The sequence below is a fragment of the Malus sylvestris genome, chromosome 15, assembly GCF_916048215.2.
Source record: "Malus sylvestris chromosome 15, drMalSylv7.2, whole genome shotgun sequence".
Lineage (NCBI taxonomy): Eukaryota > Viridiplantae > Streptophyta > Magnoliopsida > Rosales > Rosaceae > Malus > Malus sylvestris.
In genome coordinates, this window is record NC_062274.1 from 17,244,019 (window position 1) to 17,267,730 (window position 23,712).

Consider the following 23,712-nt stretch of genomic DNA (forward strand, 5'->3'; position numbering starts at 1 on the left):
ATTTTATACCAAAATGAAGCTCTTAACTGTAGAACACAATCATACTAATTTAAAGTTCTAAAAGTCACGGAATCTCACCGGAGAATTCTAAGAAAACCGGCCAAACTTCATCCACACAATCCCGACGTCCAAAACCTTCAAACGAAGCACTCCGAGCTTCCTTGGGACCTCACTAAGCTTCCTACAAGCTTCAAATTCCCAAAAACATCCATAATTACGTGTACATGAACAATGCACAAATCGGGGGTTATGAAAAACTAGGGTTTTCGAAGGTATCCTTACCTGAAATGGGTACCAATCGACTCCTCTGGGCTTCACGAACACAATGGTACTATTTTCTGCCTCGATCAATGGGTTTGAGAGGTCCTTGGTGTTTGTCCGTACAAGAAGAAGGAGAGAGGGAGAGTCCGAGAGATAGAGAGAGAACATGGGAGGGAAGAGAGAGATAAAGTAATGTGGATGTGCGTATGGTCCAATCTACACACCAATCACAACTAACCAAGGTTTAGTTCTCATTGGCCCCAAAAACTTAGGAAAATAATTTTATTGGTCCACTTCTAAAACCATGTCACATACGACTCATCTCAACGCCCAAGGGCATTCTAGTCTTTTCACACCTTCGATAAAAGTATTTCGGAACGGGCTGTGACATTTACATTTTTTAATTTTTTTTTATTATTCAATGCAGAAGTAAAAAATAAACATGATTTGGAGAAAAAGAAAAAAAATGTACGGACATTATTTCCCGTGTTGTATTAAACATTTCCACATAAATATAAAATTTTAGAGTAAATGAGAAAGAAATAAGGAGACTGAGCCAGGTTAGCAGGGTGGCAATCAAATGGAAAAGAAAGGAAGACAACCCCTTTCTCTAAGTCTGAGTTGTAAATGACAGACTGGCATACCAAGGTCAAGCAGGAAGAGAGAGAGAGAGAGAGAGAGAGAGAGAGAGTGTATATATAGACAGATAAATATGCTGTTCATATATAGTGTGTTTCTGTATATATATTCCTTCTTTCTTTCCTCTAGAATTGTCCCTCTATTATCGCCTTGGATTCTGCAGAGTTAGAGAGAGAAAGAGAGAGGGACGAGACAGAGAGAGAAGAACCATGAGTCTCTTTGGCCTGGGAAGCAGGTTTGTTCCTAATGATCCCAACGTTTTAAATCCAATATATTCAAAAACTAATCTGTTTTATTTATTTATTTATTTTACATTCAGATCATGAATTCTATAGAACAAAACTTTTTTTTTTTTTGTCTCAAGATTTTTCTTGGGTTTTGTGATGATTTTGATATCTCTGTCATATTTGATGCATGCTTTTGCTCCTGTTATATTTTGTTTTGATAGAGGTTTCTGCTATATGGGCACCAATCAAAATTTTAAATTTTATCTGTTTACTCATTGAAATTTGGTTCAGAAAAACAAAAGGGTTTTTTTATTCATGGTGTTTTATTGCCTTTGAGACAATAATAAAAGCTGTTACTTTGTTCTTTGTTCGAATCCGGAACATGTTTTTATGTTTTCGTCCTACCCTGAATCACATCTTTGATAATTCAGCAGAAACCAGAAGACATTCCGGCCGAAAAAGAGCGCTCCATCCGGTAGCAAGGTTGGTTTATTAGTTTAGAGAATTTCATTTTAATCCTTAAAAAGATGAGTTTTAGACTATAACCTTGTGTGAGATTACAATCTAATTTTGGTCTCTAGTACATTTAATCATCTCATTTATTAGTTATATTTTGATGTTTTATTTATCTTTTTATTCCTATTTTAATGTTTTAATTACATTTAAATTTAAATTTTATTTGATTTATCATAATATATTTTAATGTCTACATTTAGGCAACTAATTTTTTTTTATAATATATAGTCCGATAACAATTTTTTATGTTCTTCATTTAGGTACATTAATACATTTGAATATTTCGATATATCCATTGATACAAACATATAGGTACATTAATTCATCAATAGAAATATATACATGCATTTCGGTATGTACATTTTGGTACACACATTTGAGTTTTTTTTTTTTAGTACAACGATATATTTTACACTAAGGCGAGGGGAATTCGGTTAAGCCACACAATAACTTAATTTAGTATCGAATTTGCTATCTACGAGATTCAAACATTGTTTGTACCATACTTGACCAATCCCGAAACTACCGAGCACCGGCCAACGCTATACTGTCAAGGACCCAGAAGAGTTCCCCTCCGACCAGGAGGCCAATCACTACTCGACACGTGTCAAGATTAGAAGCCAATCAGAGCGCAGCACGTGTCGACATCAAGAACCAATCATAACATGACACATGTCAATGTGACAAAGCTACAAGTTTTTCTATAAATAGGGGTCATTCCCCCACAATATTGCCGAATGCCATTTTGTGTTAAATCATTCACAAGAACTCACTAAATTGAGAGCTTGATCCTTTGTACTTGTGTAAGCCCTTCACTACTAATAAGAACTCCTCTACTCTGTGGACGTAGCCAATCTGGGTGAACCACGTACATCCTGTGTTTGCTTCTCTGTCTCTATTCATTTACGTACTTATCCTCACTAGTGACCGAAGCAACCAAGCGAAGGTCACAAAACCTGACACTTTCTGTTGTACCAAAGTCTTCGCTGATTTTGTGCATCAACATTTGGCGCCGTCTGTGGGAAACGACACTTATTCCTACTCTCTTCAGCTGTGTCAAGCTGGTTTCTATCATTCGTACACTTTCTTTTGATCAGGCATCCCTCTCCAACATGGGAAGCGAAGGAAGCCACAGCACACAGAATGACACCCCCCTTGCACATAGTGCGAAACAACGAAAGAAGGAAGGAAAACGAGTTCTTCTTCAAGCTAAAGTCGATGAGTTGGAAGCTCAGAACAACAAGATAGCAATGAGGAATGAGGTCCTCCAGGAGCAATATGAGAAGCTCTTCGAGACACTCCACGAAGCTAGGCAAGCTCAGACACGCGAGCTTGTTGCCCCCGTGGAAGTCAACCATCAACTGGGTGCCCTCCAACATGGAGGGTCACATGCATTCGACATAGATATCCCTGATAGGGAACAGATTACCCCTCGACTTGATAATCAACATGAGGCTTCTCTTAACCCAGTTGCTTCGACCCGAACCATGAGAAGTGGAGGGAGACACCTCTTTGCTGAAGGGGCAGAAGGATCGAAAGCCGTCTTTCGCGATTGTCGGGATTTCCTGAAGCAACGTCGAGAGAATTCCATCCATATAAGCTCAAAGATCAATGACCCAAGGATTTCTGAGAGACTCGGTCCCCTGCCACGGCCCGAGCCGGCCACCAATTTGGGGAAGGGGCAACAAGTCCTAGAGAGACATGAGGGTACAGGGGACTCAGAGGTGTTCCGACAGACATACCCTGGAAGCCAGTACATCGAGTCCAGGGAAAAATCACATGCCCTTGATCAAACCTTCCTAATTCCAAGAGGAGATGGAGATTTACGAAAGAAAGCTCCAGTGGCACATAACTCCGCTCAGGACCCCCTTGTCCTACAGCTTCTTGAGGAAGTAAACAAGTTGAAGGCTGAACGTCAGGCTGAAATACCTGACTGGAACCAACCCAGGCCTGGCCCTCTTACAAGGAGGATCCTCAACACCCCCCTTCAAGCAAAGACAAAGCAAAAGCTTGGCTTGCAACTTTATACTGGAAAAGAGGACCCGATTGAGCACCTTAACCTCTTTGAGTCCACCATGGCATACCGGATGCACACCGACGAAGAGCGATGTCTTCTCTTCCCCTCCACCCTCTCTGGCGGAGCTCTAAATTGGTATTGTCGTCTTACACCTGAGACGGTAGACTCATTTGAGGAATTGAGGAAACTATTTGTTTCCCAACACATTTTCCAAACCGATCGTTTGCACTCTGCAGATGACCTGTACACTATCCGCCAGAAGCCAGACGAGTCATTACGTATGTATGCTGGCCGCTTCAGCCATGAATACTCCCGGTGTGCCGAGGCAGACGACAAGACTGCCCTCAAAGCCTTCACGGCAGGCCTACGTGATTGTTTCTTTAAATACATGATCAATGCCAATACTTGGAAGACTTACTCTGAGGTGATGGCGCAGGCTTATAACCATGCCTCCGCCGAGGCAAAGACATATCAGGAGAAACCCCCTACAACCATCATTTATCAACAGGTGGGAGGTGGAAGCCAGACTCACCTAAATGAGAAGACCTCGACTTTCCAAACAGCAGTGGCACCTCCCCATGCCTTGCATAATGCTTCGCCGAATCAACAGACATATCAATTTCAAGGCAAGAGGAAGGATTTCCATCCTCACCACTCTCATTTTAGTAAAAAGAGTAAGGGACACTATCCCGATAACCAAGGGTATCGCCACAATAACGCTCGCCCCCAGGCAGTCAATGCAGTGGGTCAAACCCGCGTCAAGATACCCCCTACCCCAAGGTATGAGACATACACGCCCTTGAATGCCACATGCGCGGCCATTTACCCCAGCATAGCTCACCTGATACCAAAGCCAAAGCCGAGGCACCCAGATTACACGCCTCCGAATAACGCGGGCATGTTTTGTTGCTACCATGAGCATAACGGCCATGATAGCGAGAAATGTATCATCCTCCGTGATCGTATTGAAGCTTTGGCACGAGAAGGAAAAATTGATCAATTCCTCCTTCACCCTCAAAGGGATAACCGTAACCAACGCCAGGTGAATGTCATATATTCCATAAGCGGCGGCACACCCATATCTGAATCTTCCAATAGGGCCATGAAAAACAGTGAACGAATTCTGAGGCCTGGTCACCAAGTGTTTCACGTGGAAGACATCAGGGGAGGGAAGTATCAAAAGCCTAACTGGGATCCGATATGTTTCTACCCTGAGGAAGAAAGAGGCATCATCTACCCTCATAACGACCCATTGATCGTGGAGGCTCACATAGCCAACTTTGATGTTCGACGAATCCTCGTAGACACAGGGGCTTCGGTCAATATCATGTTTGCCGAAGCTTTCAGGGCGCTCAGTGTAGCTGAACACTTGCTCGATCGCTCGATTTCTCCTCTGATAAGCTTCTCCGGTGATATCGTGCAACCCTTAGGGAGCATACATTTACCCTTTACTATTGGTACAGGCCCTTACACGGCTACCATTACCACTAACTTCCTAGTGGTTGACTGCCCAACGGCATACAATGTCATCTTTGGGCGCACAGGCATCAATGATCTCAAGGCTATGGTATCCACGCATATGCTGTTGATGAAATTTCCAACCCCCCATGGCAACGGCTACATCAGAGGAGATCAGCTTAGTGCACGATCATGTTACAACACTTCAGTTAAGCAACAACACTTGCCCGGACCCAAGGAAACCCTGTCTGTACATGACCAAGTCACAAAGACCAGCCTAGATGAAGCGAACTTGGATCTTCCTGATAGCAACAATCAACCCGATGATCCTCGAGATGACTCTTTCACCCAGCAAGCCCAACCTGCTGAAGAGTTGGAGAAGGTACCTATCTCAAGAGATTATCCAGATCGCATGGTGAAGATTGGCACCACATTGTCACCACCCCTTCGGTTAGCATTGATATCTTTTTTGAAAGAGAACACTGAAGTCTTCGCCTGGTCATACGAGGACATGCCAGGCATCTCTCCCGATGTCATCTGTCATCGTTTGAGTATTGACCCCAAGATCAAGCCGGTGAGACAGAAGCGAAGATCTTATGACGCTGAACGATACGAGGCAATGAAAGCAGAAGTTGAAAAACTCAAAGGCATAGGCTTTGTCCGCGAAGTCAATTACCCGACATGGGTAGCAAATGTGGTCCTTGTTAAGAAAAATCCGACCAAAGAAAGTCTTTTGCTTCAAAAGGTCTTGTGGAGAATGTGTGTTGACTACACCGACCTAAACAAAGGGTGTCCGAAAGATAGCTTCCCTCTTCCTCTTATTGACAGACTTATAGACTCTACGGCCGGGTGTGAACTCCTGAGCTTCATGGATGCTTACTCAGGATACAACCAAATCCTCATGAACCCTTCGGATCAAGAACACACAGCCTTCACTACCGACAGAGGACTATACTGCTATAAAGTCATGCCTTTCGGCCTAAAGAATGCAGGAGCGACTTATCAGAGACTAGTCAACTCAATGTTCGCCGAGCAGATTGGGAAGAGCATGGAAGTTTACGTTGATGATATGTTAGTCAAGAGCAAACATGCTGACCAACACATCACCAACCTATCTGAAACTTTCACTATTTTGAAGAGGTATCGAATGAGGTTAAACCCCAACAAATGTGCCTTCGGCGTAGGCTCTGGCAAATTCTTAGGTTTCATGATTAGCCAACGAGGCATTGAAGCTAATCCCGAGAAGATCAAAGCAATCCTCGACATGAAGGAACCGGTAACTTCAAAGGACATCCAGAGCCTTACTGGCAAGGTGGCAGCCTTAACCAGGTTCATTTCTAAGGCCACAGACAAATGTGCTCCCTTTTTTAAAGCACTTAAGGGAAGTAGGAAGTACATTACATGGACTGATGAATGTGCCGAGGCATTCAAAAACCTCAAGGAGTACATGAGTAAAGCCCCTCTACTCTCCAAGCCCGAGGTAGGAGACATTCTCATTATCTACCTATCGGTATCAGCTTCAGCCGTAAGTTCCGTTCTCATTCGAAAGGATGGGAATATTGAGCGACCTGTCTACTACGCTAGCAAAGCCCTACAAGATGCGGAGACACGATACTCCAACATTGAGAAATTAGCTCTAGCATTGGTCATGTCTGCTCGGAAACTTCGCCCTTATTTCCAAGCACACGCCATCATCGTGCTTACCAATCACCCTCTTCGACAGATACTCCAGAGTCCTGACACGTCTGGGCGAATGATCAAATGGGCGATAGCATTGGGTGAGTTTGACATCTCCTACCAACCAAAACCAGCCGAAAAAGGTCAAGCAGTAGCAGATTTCATTGCCGACTTCACATATCCGGTTGACATTGCTTCTACACCTGAAGCAGTGGCTTCATTACCCCCGGAAGCTCAGAAGGTAGAATCAACGACCTCAGCTTGGAGTCTGTATGTTGATGGCTCATCCAACCAACAGGGCTGTGGAGCGGGACTAGTCTTGACTACGCCCGACAAGGTAGCAATGGAGTATGCTCTTCGTTTCAAATTCAAGGCATCAAACAATGAGGCCGAGTATGAAGCCCTTCTGGCAGGATTACGTTTGGCCAAACACCTCGGGGTTAAACAAATTGATATTTTCAGTGACTCCCAATTAGTGGTCAACCAGGTTACCAACAACTTTGATGCTAAGGACAGCTCCATGGCAGCATATCTTGCGCAAACACAACTTTTGCTCAAGCACTTCCACTACCAGATCACCCAAGTTCCTCGAGCGGCAAACAGTCATGCAGACGCCCTGGCTCGCCTCACCTCAGCTGTGGAAGACAAGATTGGAAGAAAAATTCATGTCGAACTGTTGGCAACACCAAGCACCATGGCCGCAGAAGTATGCAACTTACAACAGGGGGATAGTTGGATCACCCCGATCTATAATTTCCTTGCTCATGGCACCCTCCCAAATGATAAAGTCCAGGCTAAGCAAATTCGATACAAGTCTACCCGCTACCTGATCATCAATGATCAACTCTATAAGCGAGGTTTTAGCCTGCCATACTTAAGGTGTCTTACGCCTGCCGAGGCGGAAATCGTCCTTCGGGAAATACATGAGGGAGTCTGTGGAGATCATGCTGGATCTCGGTCCCTAGCACACAAGACTTTTCGCCAAGGATATTACTGGCCAACACTCCACCAGGATGCCATCAAAGTATCCCGCTCATGTGACAAATGTCAACGATATGCAACTATTCCTCATTCCCCTCCAGAGCCTCTTACTCCTATGATCAGCCCTTGGCCCTTCGCCCAGTGGGGACTTGATTTGATCGGCCCAATGCCGGCAGGGAAGGGCAAAGTCTGTTACGCAGTCGTTGCAGTGGACTACTTCACAAAGTGGGCCGAAGTAGAACCCTTGGCAACCATTACTGAGGCAAAGATAGAGGACTTCGTGTGGAAGAACATCCTTTGTAGATTCGGCATTCCCAATGCGATAGTCACTGACAATGGGCGACAGTTTGACAACAAGAAGTTCAGGTTGTTCTGCTCTAAGTTCAACATCAACTTATGCTTTGCCTCTCCAGCTCATCCCCAGTCTAATGGACAAGTTGAGGCCATCAACAAAATAATCAAGCGCACTTTGAAAACCAGCTTGGACAAAGCTAAAGGCTGTTGGCCAGAATTTGTACCCCAAGTTCTTTGGTCATATCGCACTTCATATCGGACTTCAACAGGAGAAACTCCATTCTCACTTGCCTTTGGCACAGAGGCGGTTGTCCCTGTTGAGCTCGAGCAAGCAACATTCCGAGTCCAGAACTACATTCAAAGTGAAAATGACAAACAACTCACCCTCAACTTGGATTTAGTCGAGGAACACAGAAACCAAGCTCACTTGAGGAATGTCGCCTACAAGCAGCGCATCTCCAACTATTATGACTCTAGGGTCAAGCCTCGTTCTTTCAAAATAGGAGACTGGGTCTTAAAGAAAAGATTACTCTGCGACAGAGTCCCGAGTGAAGGCACACTTAGTCCAAACTGGGATGGACCGTATGAAGTCATTGGCATCAGTCGCCCTGGCTCTTACACACTTAGAAGCTCCGATGGCAAGACCCTTGGCCATCCATGGAACGCTGATCACTTGAAGTACTACTACAAATAGACTCACGATGTACAAGTGTTGAGCTATAGCCGTTCGGCATCCTATGTAATGAAGGCCATTTGGCAATGAATTCAATAAAGAGGTAATTTAGCCAACTCAGCCCTCACTCTTTTACATTCATAGCAAGCGATGCCGGAACCCTTCTCAATCAGAAAGCAATCTGTCTTCCACAGTCACTACAAAACAAGCAAATGAAGACCGTGTCAAGCGCCAAAAAAAAAAAAAAAAAAAAAAAAAAAAAAAAAAAAAAAACAACTTCATCCAAAAAGCTTCACCCGAAAAGCTTCACCTCCAAAGCTTCACCCACAAAGCTTCACCTAAAAAGCTTCACCCAAAAAGCTTCACCATCAAAGCTTCACCTAAAAAGCTTCACCCAAAAAGCTTCACCTAAAAAGCTTCACCCAAAAAGCTTCACCATCAAAGCTTCACCTAAAAAAGCTTCACCCAAAAAGCTTCACCCGAAAAGCTTCACCTAAAAAGCTTCACCCAAAAAGCTTCACCCGAAAAGCTTCACCTAAAAAGCTTCACCCACAAAGCTTCACCTAAAAAGCTTCACCCAACAAGCTTCACCCGAAAAGCTTCACCTCCAAAGCTTCACCCACAATGCTTCAACACCAAAGCTTCACCTACAAAGCTTCAACACAAAACCTTGCTCCAAATAAACAAATTTTGTTCACAAAACCCAAGATGCCCTTGAACTTGTACAAAAACATTTGGGTAAACATAAACATTTTTTGTTTTACACCCACAAGGGCCCAAAATTTTCCTTCTTATTTATTCACTTATATATGTTCCCAAACATATTATAATAGATCCAACAACAAGCCAAAGTCCCAAATTTCATAATGGACAAAAGTACAAGCAATTCATCAATAATGAAGGTGCTACAAAAATTGGAATCTGCCCCAAAATAGAAATCCAACCCAAGAGACTTTTTCTCTCTCTCCCTCTTCCGCCTCCTTTCATCTATCAAATTTCTGCAACCTCTGCTCTTCTCCAATGGAGCTGAATTTTGGACACCCTATAGTTCTTGAGCATATGAACAACTTTCAAGAAGGAACCATTTCTGTTTGAGCGACGGAAATTAAAGTGTTGAAGCTCCAAACATGATAGTCGGCTTCTTGCAGATTTCGAAGCTGTTGTGATGTTTCGAAGATCTGGAAATATTTAACCGTTAGTTCATCCTGAATTTTTGATATGTTATGAAAGAGTCGATGAGGAACAACTTCAATGAAGAAAGCATACCGATCTGAACAAGAGAAAATGGAGTTTCGAAGCTCACAACAAATCTGACGGGTTGACAGACAAATAATAACCAGTCATTCATCATACCTGAGTTTCTTGAGTTATACAGCTCCGAGGGATCTCAAATTTGGATATGTTGTAGTTCACAAGCTGAGGAACAACTTCAATGAAGAAAGCATACCGATCTGAACAAGAGAAAATGGAGTTTCGAAGCTCACAACAAATCTGACGGGTTGACAGAAAAATAATAACCAGTCATTCATCATACCTGAGTTTCTTGAGTTATACAGCTCCGAGGGATCTCAAATTTGGATATGTTGTAGTTCACAAGCTGAGGAACAACTTCAATGAAGAAAGCATGCTGATCTGAGCAAGAGAAAATAGAGTTTCAAAGCTCACAACAAATCTGACGGGTTGACAGACAAATGATAAACAGTCACTCATCATACCTGGATTTCTGGAGTTGTACTGCTTCGATGGCTCTCCAATTTGGATATGTTGTAGTTAAGGAATTAACGAACAACTTTCATGAAGACAACTTTGTGATTCGACCTACAGATGATGGTGTTATGTTGAAAAACAATTCCGGTTGTTAGGGGAAATGAAAAACAATTCCACCAAAGAAACATCATTATGATGTTTCATCATTATGGTGTTTTCATCATTATGATGCTTTCATCATTGTGATGCTTCCATCATTGTGATGCTTCCATTATGATGTTAATGCACCAACGGTTACACCTTCTGCAATTCCACTTATTCGGGCCTAGCAACCTTCATCAACAAAATCTATGAAGAAAAAGTCCGGGGCTATTAGCAAGACACCTCATTCGTCAACTCCCTCGACTAGAGACTTGGGGGACTCCCACCATATGCTACTACGCCTTGGTACTCAAAAGTTCGTGACTACTCAGTGACTTGGATTTTTCAAGTCTCCAACCGAGAAGTTTTCCTCACTCGGGAAATTAAGGGAACACTACCTCAAACTACATGCTTCACTCACAAAGCTTCAACAATACAGGTTTCAACAAAAGCAAAAATTCAAAGAACTTTATGAAGAAGGCTTTGGTGTATTTAACACAATATGTTGAAATGAAGCAAAGCTTATTTATTAATATTTTCGATAAGCCACAAATATGTACATATACATGAGTCAAAATAAACAAACAAAAGGGAGCCTTCACAAAGGTTGCTTAGGGGAAGTCTCAGCAGTCGGTAGAGCCCCAGAAAGAGAAAGCACCGGAGGGTGGTTATCCGGAGCCTCAGTACTTGACAAAACCCCAGAATGAGGAGGCATTGGAGGTTCATCATTTGAAGCTTCATTACCAGGTACAGCCCCAGAGGACGAAGGCAATAAATGCCTTTGGAACAAACCCACAAACCGCTGATGATCAAGTAAAACCTTACCATCAGATTCCTTCATCTGGTCAAGCTTCCTCTTCATGTTTGTAGCATAGTCATGGGCGAGCCGGTGCAACTGCTTATTCTCATGCTTGAGCCCTCTAATCTCCTGTTTGAGACTCATCACTTCAGCAGCCAATGATTCAACTTGGCGGGTTCTAGCAAATAGGCGTTGGGCCATATTAGACACAGAACCTGCACACTGAACACTAAGAGCCAGAGAGTCCTTAACAGCCAACTCATCAGACCGTTTGGAAAGTAGTCTGTTATCTTTGGGAGTGAGAAGGTTCCTGGCCACCACTGCAGCGGTCATATCATTCTTCATCACAGAATCCCCAACGGTAAGAGGACCAGTAGGGGATATGAAGGATGGGCGCCATATGTTGTCTGGAGAAGGCATGGCTGTCTCTTCTCCAAGGTTCAAGTCAAAACGACGGTCGGAGGGTCCAGACATTTTCAAATGTGTTGAAGAAGGAAGAGGTCAGACAAATCAAGATCTTAGAAGTGCAAGAAATGAGCTTCTACTGGTAGAGATTCAAGTGTGCTGTGGAACTTAATGCCAGCCTCTATAAAAATCTGCACTCGACGGAGCTTCAGAAATCGAAGAGGCGTTTGCTTTCTCAAAAGCTGGACTGCTCAGAGACCACGAGGGCCGATCTCAGAAATCGAAGAGGCGTTTGCTTTCTCAAAAGCTGGACTGCTCAGAGACCACGAGGGCCGATCTCAGAAATCGAAGAGGCGTTTGCTTTCTCAAAAGCTGGACTGCTCAGAGACCACGAGGGCCGATCTCAGAAATCGAAGAGGTGTTTGCTTTCTCAAAAGCTGGGCTGCTCAGAGACCACGAGGGCCGATCTCAGAAATCGAAGAAGCACCTGCTTTTTCAGCCTCGTCAGCACCTGTCACATGCACAATCAGCTTTGCGGAAATTACGGGCACTCTGTCGAAGATTTCTGGTGAAGTAGAAAGCACGTGAATCTTACTGATCAATCACCGCTCTCCATATGCACCATCAACTCCTCGGGTACCACATATAACTTTGTCAAAGATTTCTGACAAAGTTTAGGCACGAGAATTTCGAAGTTCCAGCTACCCTACTATTACCCATAAGGGTAAAGGAACAGCACCACTGCTTGACAACTGGAAAGTCCCTATGTGTGTCGACCTCCGTGTTTTGCGGCAAGACAGGTTGGCAAGAACGTCCAACCTTTACTCACATTCGAGAAAAGACTCCCAACATAATTACTTTCTCAAAAACCGGAGTAGCACCGCTTTCCGAATCTTGAGAGTCAGATCCTCGACGGGATTGCTTGTTCGAAAACCGAAGAGGCACAACTCTCAGAACTTCGAGAGCCAGATTTCCTTAGATAAAGCTTGTCTGTAATCTCCACACGTAATATCAGCTTTCCAGATACCACATACCACTTTTTCAAAGTGCTCTGACAAAATTAAAACACGTGAAGCTGACAGCTCCCACTACATTGCTGTGACCAAGAAGGGTAAAGGAATAGCATTACTACTTGTTATTGGGAAATCCCTATATACATTGACCTCCCTCCTCAACGGACAGGCAAACCTGCAAAAATGCTCAACCCTTTCTCGCATTCGAAAAGGCACCCTCAACATAACCTCTCGAAATACTCAGCTTTATTTCCCCCCGATAATACCTCAGCAAATAAGCCACACCAAGAACAAGAGTATCTCATATCATCAGGGTCGAAAGCAAGAGTATCCCATATCATGCTTTCTCCCTGTCTTTGTCTTTGTCCTTGTCCACACCTGCAGGACAAGGAGAAAGAGAGCAGTCAGTCGGAACCTGAAATCAAACCTCCAATTTGGAACTGACTGCCTGGAGCCTTTGCCTGGTTGCTTACTTAGCATTGCTCTCGAGTACTCATCCTCAACTGCTGTCAAGGTCACGAATTCCACCGGCAAATACCTCATGACAGTTGATCAGATATTGGCTCTTTACACTGAAGCTGCCAAACGTGGATGAGTCACTATGAAGGAATGTTCTGAATGACCATTTAAATGCAAAGGTTGCACACCACTTCTGCCATGCAAAAGATTGAAGCAGAAGGTTCAACGGTGAGCTGAAACAGATCACTACAGCACGACACCTTTCCATACCACATTCATTATTCCGTCAACAGCAAAAGTATCCCATATCATCAAGGTCGAACGTACTCTAGATTTGATGGACTTGTTTTGACCCTCAAATTTTTGAGTCGGCCTTATACTCTGAAGGGCACCAGAACACCCTCCAGCACAGTTCAAGAATAAGCCTGTGGAAAGTTACTTCTTCAAAAGCAAAAGTATCTCATATCATCTCTTATCCATTTGCTTCTCCTTATCCTGGCAGTTGAATGAGAGACAAGGAGAATGAGAACAATCAACCGGAAGCCGACGTCAAACCTCTGATCCTGGGTTGCTTACTTGGAAGTTTGACTGCTTACCTTGTCTGTCACCTCTTTCGGCAGATCTCCTAGCTCGGCGACTTGGGGGACTCCTACTATAGGGTTTGTATCACACTTGACTAAGCCCGAAACTACAACTAAGCTTCAAGTGAAATTGATACATTACCTTGTGCGTCAACATCAGCTAAATACACCATTCCCGGATGGAGGAAAGGTACTTCCAGAGAAGGGCAGATGAAGATCAGACCACACTTCGGTACTTAGAAGTTTCGTGATTACTCAAGGGATTGGATCTTGCAAGTCCCCAACCGAGGAGTTTCCCTCACTCGGGAACTTAGGGGAGCACTGTTTGTACCATACTTGACCAATCCCGAAACTACCGAGCACCGGCCAACGCTATACTGTCAAGGACCCAGAAGAGTTCCCCTCCGACCAGGAGGCCAATCACTACTCGACACGTGTCAAGATTAGAAGCCAATCAGAGCGCAGCACGTGTCGACATCAAGAACCAATCATAACATGACACATGTCAATGTGACAAAGCTACAAGTTTTTCTATAAATAGGGGTCATTCCCCCACAATATTGCCGAATGCCATTTTGTGTTAAATCATTCACAAGAACTCACTAAATTGAGAGCTTGATCCTTTGTACTTGTGTAAGCCCTTCACTACTAATAAGAACTCCTCTACTCTGTGGACGTAGCCAATCTGGGTGAACCACGTACATCCTGTGTTTGCTTCTCTGTCTCTATTCATTTACGTACTTATCCTCACTAGTGACCGAAGCAACCAAGCGAAGGTCACAAAACCTGACACTTTCTGTTGTACCAAAGTCTTCGCTGATTTTGTGCATCAACAAACATAATACCTCTCATCTGAGTATTGACTTTTATGTACATTAATTCAATATACTATATTCGGTACATACATTTCGGTATTGATATTTGAGTACATTAATTCAATATAATACATTTCGATACATACATTTAGGTTCATTATAATATATTTCAATACAATCATATGTGTATAAATATTTCGATACAAAAAGGTCAATTTTATATATTTCGGCGCAGTCATTTCTGTACACTTATGTATTTATATATTTTTGTATCACAAAATTCTTTTAATATTTTCTCATTTATAATTAAAGAACTAAATATGTGCATATTAATAAAATTAAAATTTACTGTGGAGAGATTAAATAAAAATACATAGTAAATAACAAAAATTTAATATAAATTTTGACAAAAGTACACTTCAAGGGATTAAATGGAAACTTTAACGAAAAGCTTCTGGTACTGTTCATTATAACGAAAAACCACATTTTTACACTAAAAAGTCAACCTGGTACTATTTATTTTACCCTTTATTTTGTCCTTATCGTTAAAACTCAAAGTTTTCAAGTTATTTTCATTAGTTTTCCTGGATTAAATTGAATATGTAATCTATCATCAGATTTTTTGTTAAATTTTAATCTTTTGCAAGGACTAATGTTCAAAAACCCCTTATTATTAGTTATTACATCCCTCAACCAACCCTGATCGTGTTTACTTAGTCCTGTGGTTGGTTTGTTTTTTATTTCTCAATGGTTTTTCATGAATTTTTTTTTCCTGATGGAAGAAATATATATACACACACACACACACACACTTTGATAAATGCAGGGTGCCCAGCTTCAGAAACACATTGATGCTACCTTGGGCAGTGGCAACCTGAGGGAGGCGGTTCGTCTGCCTCCCGGCGAAGATATAAACGAATGGCTGGCAGTAAACAGTAAGAACTTCAAGATGATCATCGTAATTCTTATGGTGTTAATGTGTGCATGTTTACATATTTACATATCAATACAAAATTCACTGGGAAAATTGTTATTGCAATATATTTTAACTTCTTTCAATTTTTACAGCTGTTGATTTTTTCAACCAAGTGAACCTTCTATATGGAACTCTCACGGAGTTCTGCACGCCGGTCACTTGTCCGACAATGTCTGCAGGGCCAAAGTATAGTTCTTGATCATCCAGTAATTTATTTTTACAATTTTGTTAACTCTGATCATTTCTCCCCATTCGACAACAGTTCCTTCGATAAGCATTTTTTTGGGAACTTATTTCCTAAGTGCTAAGTTTGGTTAAGCTCTCCACAGGTATGAGTACAGATGGGCTGATGGAGTTACAATCAAGAAACCAATTGAGGTCTCTGCTCCAAAATATGTCGAGTATCTAATGGACTGGATCGAAGTTCAGCTCGACGAGGAATCCATCTTTCCTCAAAGACTGGGTAAGCAGAAAACTTTTCTGAAGCTAATTAGACCTGAATTTTGATGAAGCTCCCTCCATCAACTTATCTGCTGTTATGTGCTACAGGAGCACCCTTTCCATCCAATTTCCAAGATGTCGTCAAGACCATTTTTAAGCGATTGTTTCGTGTTTACGCGCATATCTACCATTCTCATTTCCAGAAAATTGTGAGCTTGAAGGAAGAAGCTCACCTCAACACTTGCTTCAAGCACTTTGTTCTCTTCACATCGGTAAGCTTTTTGCCTATACATAACGCAGCTCTGCCTCCTTTCTTTCGTAAGTTTAAGTTCTTCGCTCCGCTTCTCTTTGTTTGATGTTCATTTTTTCACATTTTGACGCAGGAATTCCGCTTGATCGAAAAAGGGGAGCTTGCGCCTCTTCAGGACCTGGTTGAGTCGATTCTACAGCCTAAGTGATTTCTAGAATTTTGGTCTGATGTTTTTGGATTTTGGTTCTGTTTTTGGGCGCACATTTTTGTCAGCTTCTACTTGCCCAAGCAATATCTGTGCAATGAGATGCCTTATTTTAGCACCCTCTGTTTCTCCATCCGTCTCCTCTCCTTGTTGAGGACCATTTCCTTAACTTTTGGGAATTTTAAGAAAGCTGTTTCTGGTTGTAATTTTATGTTCCAAGCAATTATCTTACGTCAAATCACAACCGTATAAACTGTTTATTCAAAATTACCAGTCATGCATCAATTTGGATGATTGGACGTAATTGGCAATATCATTCAAGTTTACTTATAAGTGACTCAGATTCACCCCTTAAATTTCTTGAAATTCTTTAACCGACGTTCTGTCGTTAATACATCATATATTTGTATACTACGATTAACAAAAGAACATAATTCCTCAAATTGCAGCTTGTAATTAAATTGATATTCTTTGAATTACATTTTTGTACTATTGAAATCTTGAAGTAGTACATTCAATTCAGTATCAACCCTTTGTATCCCTATCAATTTTGGAACCCCCTACCTCCTCAGTAAAAATGCTATGGACGAAAAAAGAACGAAAAAGTACGTGCAGAATAAAACATCAGTGTAAATCTAATTGCTGTGGTACACCGGCAAGGAGGTTCTCTGTTCATGGTATCAATCTTTACTTTCCAGTAGTCGTTGGGAGAACGCACACGTGACTTCTGTGTTGAACCTCAAATTAGGCTGCAAAGAACATTGTGTCCCAGTTTACACTGCTTGAAGGTTTGTTTTTCCACCCCAATGATGTCAAATGACCTACTGATTTATTTTGCAGTTGGAAATTTAAGATTGCCAATCTCATGCCGATTCGTTTGAATAATGGCAGCACATACCTTGATGTCTTGCACGAAGCTGATCTCATGCGGTGATTTAATGCAAAACCTTTTAGCGGCCTCTACTTTTTCCATCTTGTTTCACGTATACAGCCTGGATATGGATTCGCGTAAAAGCTTTCCTCCGGTTTCGAAAACTCACCAGGCTTTCTCGGATATGGAGCTCCAACTCTGTCTATGTGAAGCTTTTTCACCTTGGAACAGAATTTGTTCCAAGAGATTTTTCCAGTGTCAAACTTATCGAAAAGTTTTACAAAATTCATCCTGCATCCACAATGGAATGGCACTTATTGTATGCTGAAGATGTAACGAAAGAAAAGAAAAATAATCATGCTAAAAGTAGTTGTAAGAAAATAGGTTATGTATTTACCTGTCTGGATTGATGGTCTTCTTAAAGTTCTCAAAGCGCCTATGAGGGTTTAGGCAACAGCATTTATTTACCTGTCTGGATTGATGTTTCCGTCATATGTATAAAGAAAAACATCACTCTGTAAGGCAACAGCATAGTCTATACCAGCCAACATGTTCTGATGATTCTTGAATGGACTCAGCTTTTCCTCTTCAGCAAGAGTGGAATGGGAAAATATGTTGGGGAATTCATCGTCAAGATGTTGCATACTTCCGTTCCCATAAGCTTCACGAGCTACCAAGTAAATCCTGGTACTGGATGGAAAACCAAGCCCTCTGAGCAAAAGTGAAGTCTCCCTTGGCGTCGGTGGGCAGCCCCCAAGCAACCTTCTCTCTGTCCCATTAATTTCTGTGGCTGACTTCATATCGCATTCTACATAGTTCTTCGTCCTCTTCTGCAGTCAAACTATGACTGCAGCCTGTAAACGCAAGCATATCCTTCTCATACCTGATGAAGAAATTACAGTTTAATAAGAGGGAGAAAAGTTTACAATAAGTTGCTGAAATCACCCTACTTATCAAAGAAAGCAAACGAAACCTATTTTTACTAATGCAAATTCATTATATATAGGAATACAAATATTTAACATAAATCTCCATTTCATCTCTGAAAGATCACTAACTTCCTGAGCACCAAGAGAGTGAAACGGTCCATCTGATATTAAAGTTTAAACTTATTAACACTTGCCTCAAATGAAGAGCAAGATAAGGGCCTCCATTTTGCCGCATTCTAGAAACCAAGGTTTTTCCAAGTTCTTCTATTGGAGCTGAATACTTCAATGCCCTGTAATTCACACGGCACCTCAGCCTTTGGATGGAACTTGGGAGGTCATTATTGGCAATCCGAGAATCCGTATGAGTGAAATAGATTACTTTGTGCTGCTTCAACAGTGGGAGAACCTCTGACTTATAATAACTAGCCTGTAAAAATGAATGCTAATCATTTGACAGTAATTAGTCTAAAAATGGTAAACATGAGATATGTTGGCGTTGCACTTAAAGAGTAGCCACTCTTGTGCATTGAATGGCAATTTAATAACCAAAAATCTAGATCTTTTTAGAATATAACACTGCATCCCTAATGATTGCTTATCCTATGTTCCTCTACCAAAGATGAAGGCTTATCCTATGTTCCTCCACCAAAGATGAAGTAATAAAAATTACTCATAAGATATATAAGTTGATACTGACCTTTGACCAAGATATTAGTGCCTTGTTGAATGGCTCGATTCCAGCATAGGCAGAGGGTAATGTTTCAACTAGGGTGGATTTTTTTTGCCAAATTGCCATGCCAACCGAATTGTCAACCGTGCCATACCGATTTTGTGCCAAATTTTTTGTACCAATCGGTAATGGTACGGTATTGTACCGTACCGAAATTTCATGGTACGGTATTGGTAATGGATACCATTACCACGGTATTACCGTACCATACCGAAAATACAATATAATTTATAATTTATAATTTATATAATACATAATTATATAACACATATTTATAATATTCCAATAATTTGAAAATAAAACCCTACTTATATTAGCATTGTTGTTGGTGACTTTGATCTCTTAAAATTGTGGAAATCAAACACAAAAGAGCTCCTAATTCTTTCACAAATAGCCAAAATATCTTTGTAACCCCCACTTCTACTGTTGCTAGTGAAAATGCATTTAGTCTAGGGAGGGGGGTTGTGAACCCTTTTAGGGTATCCTTGACTCCTAAAATAATGGAGGCACTAATGTGTACTAATGGTTGGCTTAGGGCATGTGAAGTAAACTTCTACAAGGACCAACGGAAGATATGCTTCAATTTTACAAGGAAATAGAAGAAGAGAAAACAAGAAAGATATGCTTTAATTTTTTTAGTAAATTTGTTATTAAATGGTTTTCAACTTTAATTCTTCTTGCTACTAATTAATATGTTTTCTTTGTTTGTAATGTAGGCTTGACACAAACTCAATCTTCTACAAGTTCAATGCCTCCTCCAAAAGCTTCGACATCTCAAGCTTGAATAACTAATCAATAAATTCTCATTTTTGAAGTTTACTTCCAATTTTCATTTAGTTTGAAACTTTAATTTCTATTTGGATTGTTAACTTCTATTTGTTTTGGTTCGTAACTTCTATTTGGATTGTAAGCTTAATTTTCATGATGAATCTTGATGCTTCATTTGAATTATTATGTGTGTAAATTGTGAATGATGAATAATAGATGAATTTAATCTATAATGTATGAGATAAAGGTACAAAAAAAAAAAAGTTTTGCCATTGAATTGGGTTAAAAAAACAAAAACATATTTTGTCCCAAAACAAAATAGCAATTACCATTGCCATACCATGCCAACCAAACTTTTGGCAATACCGAACTTCGGTATACCGAAAGTTTGGTACGGTAATGGTAATAGATTTTACCAAACCGAAAGTTTGGTACGGTAATTGGTACAAGGGCTTTGGTACGATAACCGTACCAAACCCACCCCTTTCAACTATGTGGATATCATCCCTTAGAGTCTCAATGAAGAGTTGCCAATCAAACAGATCTTTAAAACCACTGCAAGTAGATATGAAAATGAAGTATTAGTTTGGAGAATATCACTGGGAAAATTGAATGTGTATCATCTGGAGCATGAAGAGGGCTGAATAACTATACGGGACATTCACAATTATATGGAAACAAACACACCTCTCATCAGCCCAGTAGGAAGTGTGATCAAGTGAAGGTAGGACAAGCGTTGCCTTCATAATCTTAGCAACAGCAACCATATCACAAATCTGCACTCTAAAATTTCCATGCATCAGACTAGAGTAATATATAATAGATTATTAAATTGTAGAAACAATCAAAATAGACAATAGCCAGACCCCAAATCTCATCTGATTCAAGCCGCCATTGGCATTTATAAGAATGTAACCATTGGTCTTCACGTCCAGCTCTGCCAAAAGATGGAAGTAGGACATGAGATAATGAGAACCTCAAGTTCACAAAATCTAAACAAACATAGGCAGGAAGACAGCGAGAGAGAAGAGTAAAGTCATATAGTTGAATGCGTTGCATACTTTTGTGAATTTTTGACAACTCAATGCACTGACTGTAATTCTCACTGTTTGGTCGGAACCAGATACCTGTGTACTGAACCAGGAGTCAGTTTCACAAATGAATAATCGAAAAGGCCTACAGAGAAAAGAAAGAGAACATCTAAGAGTCCATGCATAAGATTTTAAGACTTACTTCAGCGCTTATCTCTTCAACAACCACACGGTTCACACCAGACGCCATCATTATAGTTTGTTCAACATGACCTCCTCCATCCTGATATCCATATTCATGAGAGCTTTGATCCATCCGTTTTAAAAGATTCATGGAGTCAGAACCATCCTAAGTTTAGAAGAACCCATATTAGGACAATTTGAAAAGGTACAGCCGAACATGAAATCCAAGAGCAATCAGATAAACAAAGAATCCAACAAAGTACAAATGCACATACAATGAAAAAATTTCGCGTATCGGTATTAAGCAGAAAACTACAAGTCACATTTACTGACAAAAACAATCTCATCAAACATAACATATACAATCTCGAAAGCATTCACTCACTCATTCATTCAAACACACACACACATAAAAACATACATATAAACATAGTAACAGACTGGATAAAAAAAAACATACTAACAGAAAACCATTCTTCTTTAATTCGAGCATATTCTAACTAATCTAAGCTAAGGGGAGCGGATTCGAACTGCTCTAGCCAACATAGCTACGACATACAAGCATATATTATACAACATTATATTTTGCCAACCTTATTGGACGTAGCAGTTTCAATAACAGATCCAAACCAACCAGTTGCACAAATCTTCAGAATCCCAAGAAACAAACAAACCCCACAAAAAGCAAAGAACATCCAATGGCCAAGTTTCCTCTTCTCCCTCAACCGCGAGTCCACCACTGCAGATCCAATTGGCCTTCTCAGAAACCCCCACGCTACTCTCTGGCTCACATGGTTGTGGGTCTGCTTCCTTTCCAAAACCGAGTCAAACCCATCACCCGGAACCGAGTTCCCGCCGATTTCAGATCTGGGCGAGTTCAGCTGGAGATCAATCTCGTACTCGCCGGCGCCGCTGAACACGCCATTGCCGCCGTTGGTGCCGCTGCCACTTCCGTTGTTGCTGTGTGAGCTGCCGGTGTTGGCGACGGCGGCGCTGGCGTTGGGGTTGCGCTTGAACGAGTGAGCTCGGCGCGTCATTGCACCGGAGAATCTCGGGCTGTTGCGAGACGCCATCGCTGGCGTTGTGGATATGGTGGTGGTGACCCATGTCCTGAAACTCTGTAAAAACTATAGAACGCCGCGTTTGTAGTGATCAGTGTGGTGTTTATTGCTACAGTTGGTGATTGGATTGGGTTGCGATCGCCATTAAATGCTGTCCAGAGAGCAGCAGCAGCCAGCCTTTCAATGAAAGTCCTGAAATCCGGGCCTGGTGGGATGAGTGATGAGAGAATCGAAAACGGGTCCGGGGTGGAATTTGGATTTGTTTAGTAAGGCAGTAGCCAATGACGATGGTGACACTAATTGCGATTGGAATATTTGGATCCAACATTCACCACGATTCCTTTTTCTAGAGGGAAAAAGGATAAAAATTATTCCATGGAAATATAATCATGTTGTTGTAAAATTGATGGTGGATGCAGTTGAATAAATAAATAAGACATAAAATTTACGAGGTTCCTCTACAGTCAGTGTGACTGGAGTACATCCTCGGGGCAGCATTGATGTTTTCATTATAATATGAAAATAAGAGTACAAAAATAACTCTCTCTTTTCTCCTCTCTTCTTCCTCTCTTTTTCTCTTCCGTGATTCTGTCTGTATGTTTTTCGTGTGTTGTTTGTTGTAGTTGGAGCACTCTATTTATAGAGCGGCTCCATACACACAATTTCTTACATTTTGAAAATTTACATCGCATCTTTTGACAAACACACATTTTGTTTCCATAGTCTAGGTCAACATTCATGAACATTGACAATAACAATGCCATTGTTGAATATCATCTTGCACACACTTTGAATAATCTTCCAAGACGTGTATGGGCATTCATTTCTCACCAGTATTTTCAACACTCCCCTTTGGATGCCCATATATCAACATCAGTTACCTCGTTAAAACCTTGATCTGTTTTGGATGCTCCCCCTGATGAGTATCTCCCCCTGTTTTCAAATCATTTAAGTTGATCGTTAATCATTCTACTTCAGTTTCTTAGTAGGAAGAGTTGCCGAAATATGTGCTTTACTTGTTGTTAACTTTCCACAGGCTTGTTCTTGAACTGGGCTGGAGGACCTTCTGCTAGACTTGATCCAAAGGTCTGAATTTACTCCTTTTATCTGGAGCGGAATTTGATTCAAGGGTAGTGAACACTTGATCTTGAATCAGACTTGTGATTTATTCAAGGACCTTCGAGGCTTGATCTTGAATGAAATTGGACCATGAGGAGCTTCATGTGACAAGTGATCTTCGGTTTTGTCAGGGATGAATCAGCACGTGTTTGTTGCGCTTGTTTCCATATACTTCAATGTATCATTTTCACTTTCCTTACTTGCTCCCCTTGCTTAAGTAGTATTTTCCCTGCTTTTCCCCCATGCATGCGTGGCATCTTCTCCTGCAGTATTTGCCCTCTGATGCAGGAGTGGAATGCAACCCTTGCATTTGGATGGTTCATCACTTCTTGGTGACTAGAGACCCAGCTCCAACAACAGTTGAAGATGACTACTCGAGAGCTAGGTAAGCAATCAGGAAAGGTTCCAGGCAGTCGGTTCCTTACTGGGAGTTTGAGTGGAGATTTCGACATATTGCTTTCTTTATCCTTGTCTTTACAGGTAAG

The 23,712-nt window shown here is 41.4% G+C and overlaps 2 protein-coding genes and 1 pseudogene across 4 annotated transcripts; 1 reads left to right on the forward strand and 2 right to left on the reverse strand.

Annotated features, from left to right (window-relative positions):
* Nucleotides 1–976: 976 nt before the first annotated feature.
* On the forward strand, nucleotides 977–16,741 carry LOC126604025 (MOB kinase activator-like 1A). Of its 2 annotated transcripts, none has more exons than XM_050271077.1 (7): nucleotides 977–1,135; nucleotides 1,559–1,610; nucleotides 15,490–15,598; nucleotides 15,732–15,825; nucleotides 15,969–16,102; nucleotides 16,189–16,352; nucleotides 16,464–16,741. In XM_050271077.1, the coding sequence occupies exons 1-7, from the start codon at nucleotides 1,110–1,112 to the stop codon at nucleotides 16,536–16,538; spliced, it is 654 nt and encodes a 217-aa protein (XP_050127034.1). In that variant the 5' UTR covers nucleotides 977–1,109; the 3' UTR covers nucleotides 16,539–16,741. The 2 variants fall into 2 exon arrangements, with proteins under 2 accessions (XP_050127034.1, XP_050127035.1); XM_050271078.1 differs by having other exon boundaries at nucleotides 984–1,135; nucleotides 1,562–1,610.
* Nucleotides 9,477–11,864, reverse strand: LOC126604023 (uncharacterized). Of its 2 annotated transcripts, none has more exons than XM_050271073.1 (2): nucleotides 10,278–11,864; nucleotides 9,477–10,096 (listed from the first exon to the last, which is right to left on the reverse strand). In XM_050271073.1, exon 1 carries the CDS (start codon nucleotides 11,862–11,864, stop codon nucleotides 11,190–11,192), a length of 675 nt encoding a protein of 224 aa, XP_050127030.1. In that variant the 3' UTR covers nucleotides 9,477–10,096; nucleotides 10,278–11,189. The 2 variants fall into 2 exon arrangements, with proteins under 2 accessions (XP_050127030.1, XP_050127031.1); XM_050271074.1 differs by having other exon boundaries at nucleotides 9,477–10,194.
* Nucleotides 16,742–16,969: 228 nt separating the features above from the next.
* On the reverse strand, nucleotides 16,970–22,479 carry LOC126604026 (O-fucosyltransferase 35-like; annotated as a pseudogene).
* Nucleotides 22,480–23,712: the final 1,233 nt, after the last annotated feature.